The following is a 6,722-nucleotide window of genomic DNA, read 5'->3' as shown; positions in this document are numbered from 1 at the left end:
CTTAATTTCTTAATTTGACCTAACTAAAATATTCTTTAGTTCTATGAATTAATATAAAATATTATCTTATTTACATATTATAATATCTACAATTTCTATAATTACTAAGATTTAATATAAATATCACTCAAACATAAAATCAATCAATTAAGATTTATTTATTAATATTTGCACTTAAAATATAAAAAATTAAAGTCCGTTCTATGAATTAATATAAAATATCATGTTATTTCCATAGTATAATATCTACATTTTTGACAAAACTTGCGCAAGCATAACCCAGTAATTTCAAGCAGATTCTCCATTGTATATTGACCCCAGCCAACTTGTTTTCTACTTCTACAGCTCAAATTTTTGGGACAGTCAAAGAAGAATATTTATTTCAAACGAATCGTATAGACGATGTTTTCTACTTCTACAGCTCAAATTTTTGGGACAGTCAAAGAAGAATATTTATTTCAAACGAATCGTATAGACGATGTTTTCTACCATCTGCACCAGAAAAAAATCCAAAACACATATTAAGACAATATTTAAATTGTTACTAAAAAAATAGAAAATAGGGATTGGAAACAACCCAGGTAAAAAACGAACCATATACTATGGAGTGACGCCAATTGGTACTTCAGAATGATACATTACAAATTCAACCTGCAAATAACATGAAACGCCAATTAGTACTTCAGAATGATACACTACAAATTCAACCTGCAAATAACATGAAAGATATTTTCTATCAAGAAAAGAAAGAAAAAAATGTTAAATTCCGGTTTGTCCATGAATAGTCGTGGGAATGACTGTAATTGCAAAAATAGTATAAACCAAAATTTTCCACATGAATAGTCGTGGAATGGCTGTAATTGCAAAAATAGTATAAACCAAAATTTTCCACGATTAGGTTTGATGAACATGATAGATACTGTGAAAGTATGATGGTTATATATAGTAATGATAAAAGTGTTTTGGAACGTGGAAGGTGGAGGGTTTGGAAGGCAGAAGGGGCTTGGAAGGCAGAAGCATGTAGTTGTGAATGTGAATGGTCAGAGAAAGTAAATAATTTGTAACTGCGAGATCATGAGAGGTTGGAGGTTTAAAGTTCAATCCTACCATAGGAAAGGAATGATGTGGAATTTTGTGAGAAGAGAGACTGATGTGACATAGCTAAGAAATGAGAAAATGGTAGACTTTTCTTATATGATAGATTTCTAAAAAAATTTACATTTCCTTTTTTTTTTATTTTTACCTCATTATGATTTTTGTTTGTAAAATTCAGAAGCGAGTCTCCTTCAATTCAAGATGAGAGAGTGTTGTGCACACTACAAATTCATCCAAACCCACCAAACACTATTCCCAAAACCTTTCTCTCTCTTTCTCCAATGGCTTCCATTCCAACTTTCTCTTCTTCATCTCTCCTACTCAAACCCAACACCAACACCAACACACTCTTTCCCCATTCAAACCTCAGCAACAACTACCAATCATGCACTCTCTCTTTCACTTCTCTCTTTCCAACAAGACCCATTTCCTCAACTCGTTCAATTTCCATCGCCAACTGCCGCGCTTCCTCCGCAACGGTGCCGTTTAGTCCCCCCACTGACCCGTAAGTTCTTGGGTTTCTTGAATTTTCATCTGGGTCGGTTCTAATTGTCTAAAGTTTTGACCTTTTTTGTTTTTGTGTATGTTTTGCAGGAACCCACAATCTGGTGAACCACAGAAAACCCCAAATCCAAAGTGAGTTTTTTTTTGGTTATTTGTTCTTGTTGCTTATAATTCAATCATGTGTGAAACTTCAATTTGGTCCCTAGTATTTGTTATTGGTATTTGGTCTATGAACTATAACAATACAATAAGTGGTGCTTAAACTATTGTCAATTCATTTCATTAGTCCTCTTCTTACAATAGAAGAGAGAATGTTAGGTCAGAGATTCACTCGACGATGATGATTTATAAACTATTTATTCCGTTTCTATCTATGAAGCACAAACACGGGACACGACACCAACACTAACACGTTGACACTGGTAATAGTTTTAAAAGATGAATAAATTGAATGTAATCTCAAGTGTTCAGAGGTGTCAGTGCTAAAGATGTTTCTATAGTTTTGGGATTAAATAGGAGAGATAGTGATAGCTTAGAACAAAGGTTTGAGGCTTACTCATCAATAGTTCACGTAATTGGGTTGCTTGGTTATATTGATGAGATGTTCCCTTCAATTTGTATTGTTTAAGGTGGTCGGCAAGGGCTATAAAAGCATATGCAATGGCAGAAGTGGAAACAATGAAGCTTAAGTTTCCTAAACTCGGGACTGAGCTTCTTCTCATGGGGATTTTGATTGAAGGTTTGTTGTGATGCCCTATTGGTTTCTTTTCACTTTCAATAATAATAGCAACATGTATTTCTTGTTCGCATGAAATAAGCTATAAAACAAAGACACGGACACGCGACACTGATCTGTAGACACTAATAATGATATGAAAAAAAAAGATGGGATCGAATGCTAGGTTGTTAATCTCGGATAGACCCCGAAAATGCTATAGCGGCATAGTGGACGGATAGTGGGATGATTGATATTGTGAGCTTTTAAAACCAAGATAAATATTTAACATGAATACATGAATACTTAAAATAAGTTCCAACAACATACATAATGCCTTAAAAACAAGAGTTGCAACAACATACTTAAATTCCAACAACATCATCAATATAAGTTCCCATCAAAATCAAATTATAAATGTACTCAAAATGACTAAACCAAACAGTGGTACGCAAACTGCTACAAAACCACTATTGCGCAGCGAAAGCGCCGCCATGACTCCACAAATAGCGGCCGCCATTCCCGCTAGTGCAGATAGCTCTTAGCAGCCCAAAAGTGTCGCAGTGAGGTCCGGTTCCGCTACGATACGCCACTATAGCGCTATCGACAACCTAGATTGAATGTTTGAATGTAACTCTTCGTGTCTATGTTATGTCGGTTCTCGACGAGTTTACACCAACATGTGTTGGATACATGATACACCTTCAATATGAAATGTTCGAGTTTGACTGACATAGGAAGCAAGTGGTTATCCCGCCGAACTTGTTCAAAGGAGCTCTTGGTCAGTTGGTCTAAATATTTATGCATTAATTGGTTATCACACATAAGAGTTTATTTTATAAACACCTAAATTTAATAAGCTATTTACATTTCTGTACATATTGCACATGCTAGAAAGCTTTTTGTATTCTTAATATTTGTTTTCATTGCAAAAGGGAACATGGGTTGGAAGAATTTTTACTTAAGTTGCTTCCATAAGCTATATGAGCATCTTATTAAAATAACTTGGAAATAAATTATGGGCTTATTTACATATAATCGCACACATTACTACATCTAAGTTTTGTCAAATATCAGCCATGACGGATTGCGGCAGCAAATATTTTGACAAAAGCCATGGCATTTTATGCAAGATATGGCGGTACCATATGGCGGATTTTTGGCTTTCCATCAGGGTCAACAATCCACCATCAATGACACCAGACTTAATTAGTTTGATTAATTTTTTGTTGTCCTTTCAGGAACAAGTAGAGCTGCAAAATTCTTAAGAGCTAATGGAATTACTTATTTGAAAGTGCGCGAACAAACACTAGAGATACTTGGGAGATCTGACTATTACTTCATAGCCCCCATAGATCCTTGTTTGACTGAGCCACTTCAGAAAGCCCTCGATTGGGCAATTAACGAGAAATTAAAGTCAGGTATGCGTTGTTTACATGATGATAATACTAGTACTAGTTGAAATGAAACTATCATTCAATTCTTGATGTTTTTTCGGTTTTCTATTTCTAAGGTTCTTATGATATATAAAATGCAGGTGAAGAAGGAGAAACAAATGTGACTCATTTACTTTGTGGAATTTGGTCACAAGAAGAATCGGCAGGTCGAAAGGTCTTGTCTGCTTTGGGTTTCAACGATGAAAAGGCCGAAGAAATTGCTAAAACAGCAGTAAGTTTCAAAATCTATCACAATAATACAATATTTTAAAGACTGATAATACATGATAACTGGAATCAAACCAACTAGTGAACTGTCCGGTCCCCAGCCGGCTTTTAAAACATTATTATAACATTCACTTTGGATGACAATAATATTTTTTGTGTTTCTTGTAGGCTAGGGGAGATATTGATTGGAATATCAAGAATAGGAGTTTTCTGGGCATAAAGGGTTGATTGATTGATCCCTATTGAACCCTGGTGTTACAAGTTTCTCTAGAGAAAATTGACCATACATTCCATCAAGTTTAACAACCAGTGGCTACATTAATGTCCTTTAGATTTTCATGTCAAATACTGTTGTACAATGATTAGAGATTATAAATTTCTCATTCTTTTTATACAAATATATTTTGAATGTTAGTTTTAAGTAGTTGTGTGATTATGGAAGTGCAGTCTCTTCTTTCCTTTGCATCAACCTTTTTTATTTCTGAGTTTTGTCTCTCTACAACCATAGTAACCATTACTAATTTCTCATTCTACAATCAACACTGCCATTTTATTCATTCCATTCTTTTCCAATGATCAATCTTGACAAGTCTGTATTGATCAATTTTGGGAAGATCTAAAATTGGAGAATGATAATGTGTGCTAGTGCATGATATGTGAATTTGATAATAATCAACTACGTTTGTAACCATGATGTATGTTTTATTTTGCTCCAACATTATATCAAATCATTAACTTGCTTATCCAAGATAGAATCTTACAATCTAAAAAAGATTGATAAGGTCTTATATCTTATGTTTGAAAATTATCTAATAATAAAGTAGATAACATTATACTATCTTATCATGTTTTGATATGCATATGAAAAATATATGATAGAATAGTTAGAATAATATTCAAATGATAAAAGACATCGTGTGAAATAATTACACATTTGGAAGAGTATTACAAACATATTCCTTAACATAGATTTTTATGAAAAGTAAGCATTTTTCAACACACTTTTCTATTAGCTAAAATTCGCATTACCCTATCAAACCAAAATTATACACAAGTTAAATTATGATTATCTAATGTATATAATTAGCACTCGTGAGATTTAAGGTATAATTTTTTTAACTTTTTACCATATTATTTTTGAACTTTGAACTGACTTGAGTCTTGGAGTGGTAATCTTATAGGTCCACCCCTGCGTCATTTTACCAGTGATCACACTACTGACTCCAGAGTTCTACGTCATCAATCAACACTAATTCTGGTTCTACAACAGAACAAAAGCGTCGTCTATGAGAATTGACTCCTAGTTCCCGCAAAATTTCACTAATAGATCATCCTCGATTCAAAGTTAGATCTCTATCGGAACCATCGAGAAATGTAGGCAATCACATCTTACGCCGCAACAAAGAGCTCTGTTAAATCTTCTAATTACGTTCCACCTCAATCACCGGTCATCGATGAGATCCACACTGTGTCGACATCCAACATAGATCTGACACCGAAGCACCTCTTCCAAACAAGGATCGATTCCAGATGTCGAAGCGAAGATCGATTGACAATAGGATTTTTAGGTTGTGAGAAAATAAACGGAGCCTCGGTCGATGAGTTTCCATTAGTTATAGTAGTCATTATCGCTGATTTCATGCTCACAAAATTCATTGTAGAGGACAAACTAATGTCTTTCGCTCTGACACTCCTGAGTAATTAAGTCTCCGTTGACTAGATTTGAACACGTACGGGGGAAAAAATACCTTGACCTTTAACGAGTCGACGACTCACTCCCGTGGAATGATAGATCCTACATCATCATTGGGAGGCAGAGAAAAGATGGTAACCCTTAACTCCCTGGTAATTTCACGTGACGGTGTCGACAAATGGCATGTCTGATAGATCTTGTTGAGCAAACGAGACACTGTGGCATTCAGGTCTACTTGAAGGGAGCATATCACCATAGTGAAGAGAAAACAATCGTGATCATGGTCGACCAAAAGTCATACTAAAATTTTTTGTCACCTCTTCAGCGATGATTTTTAAGTATTCCAGCCTGAGATCTCTTTAATTTTGGTCATCATCATAAGATAGTTGGAAAATTGTTACCACCGACTTCAATATTCATTGGTATTATCGTCATCAAAACATTAGGAAGGTTCTCAAAAAGATCATCAACTTCATATTTACAAGCACATAAATCCACATTATCCCTCTTTTTGATGACGACTACGTATATATCCTGGAGGTTGTAAAAGAAAACATAGATATATAATTTGAGTGGTTGAACCCCCTTCACAAGAGTTCAGAGTATACTTTAATCCCCCTGAAAGTATACTTCCCTCTCCTTTGTCATAATCAGAAAGACAAAAAACAATCAAAGCATATAGTTCACATGTTTGCTTAAGTATAAAGAACAAGCTACCTTATAAAGAGATGGACATGGACAGTACAGAGTAAGGCACAACAAAGAAACAAGAGCTAAGACCTTAGTTCTTCTTAAGGAAGGTAGCATCCAGCTTTAAGATCAAATAGAGGTAAGCTTCGGACAACTTCTTCCCCATGAATCTTTCTTAAACAAAACTCAAACGTTTTTTAAGCTTTCTAAATAGAGAGGAAACTTTGGACTCTACTTATTTCTTGCTCAAATTCCTTCCAACAAATAATCATTTTCCCTTAGAAAAATTATGGAAAGTGTCTTTTTCAGCCTTCTTGGGGCTTAGAGTGATATTGGGCTCTAGGTATTCTGCGTTTGGCAC

General features: G+C 34.7%; 1 protein-coding gene across 1 annotated transcript; it reads left to right on the top strand.

Moving 5' to 3' along the window:
* The first annotated feature begins 1,307 nt into the window (after positions 1 to 1,307).
* LOC131653230 (ATP-dependent Clp protease ATP-binding subunit CLPT1, chloroplastic-like) lies at positions 1,308 to 4,399 on the top strand. The gene is made up of 6 exons (XM_058923316.1): positions 1,308 to 1,600; positions 1,690 to 1,731; positions 2,229 to 2,338; positions 3,556 to 3,735; positions 3,852 to 3,982; positions 4,147 to 4,399. The coding sequence occupies exons 1-6, from the start codon at positions 1,377 to 1,379 to the stop codon at positions 4,204 to 4,206; spliced, it is 747 nt and encodes a 248-aa protein (XP_058779299.1). The 5' UTR covers positions 1,308 to 1,376; the 3' UTR covers positions 4,207 to 4,399.
* Positions 4,400 to 6,722: the final 2,323 nt, after the last annotated feature.

This window comes from Vicia villosa, linkage group LG2 (genome assembly GCF_029867415.1).
Source record: "Vicia villosa cultivar HV-30 ecotype Madison, WI linkage group LG2, Vvil1.0, whole genome shotgun sequence".
Taxonomy (NCBI): Eukaryota; Viridiplantae; Streptophyta; class Magnoliopsida; order Fabales; family Fabaceae; genus Vicia; species Vicia villosa.
Note: the sequence above shows the minus strand (reverse complement) of the source record. Positions and strands in the feature narration are given on the sequence as shown.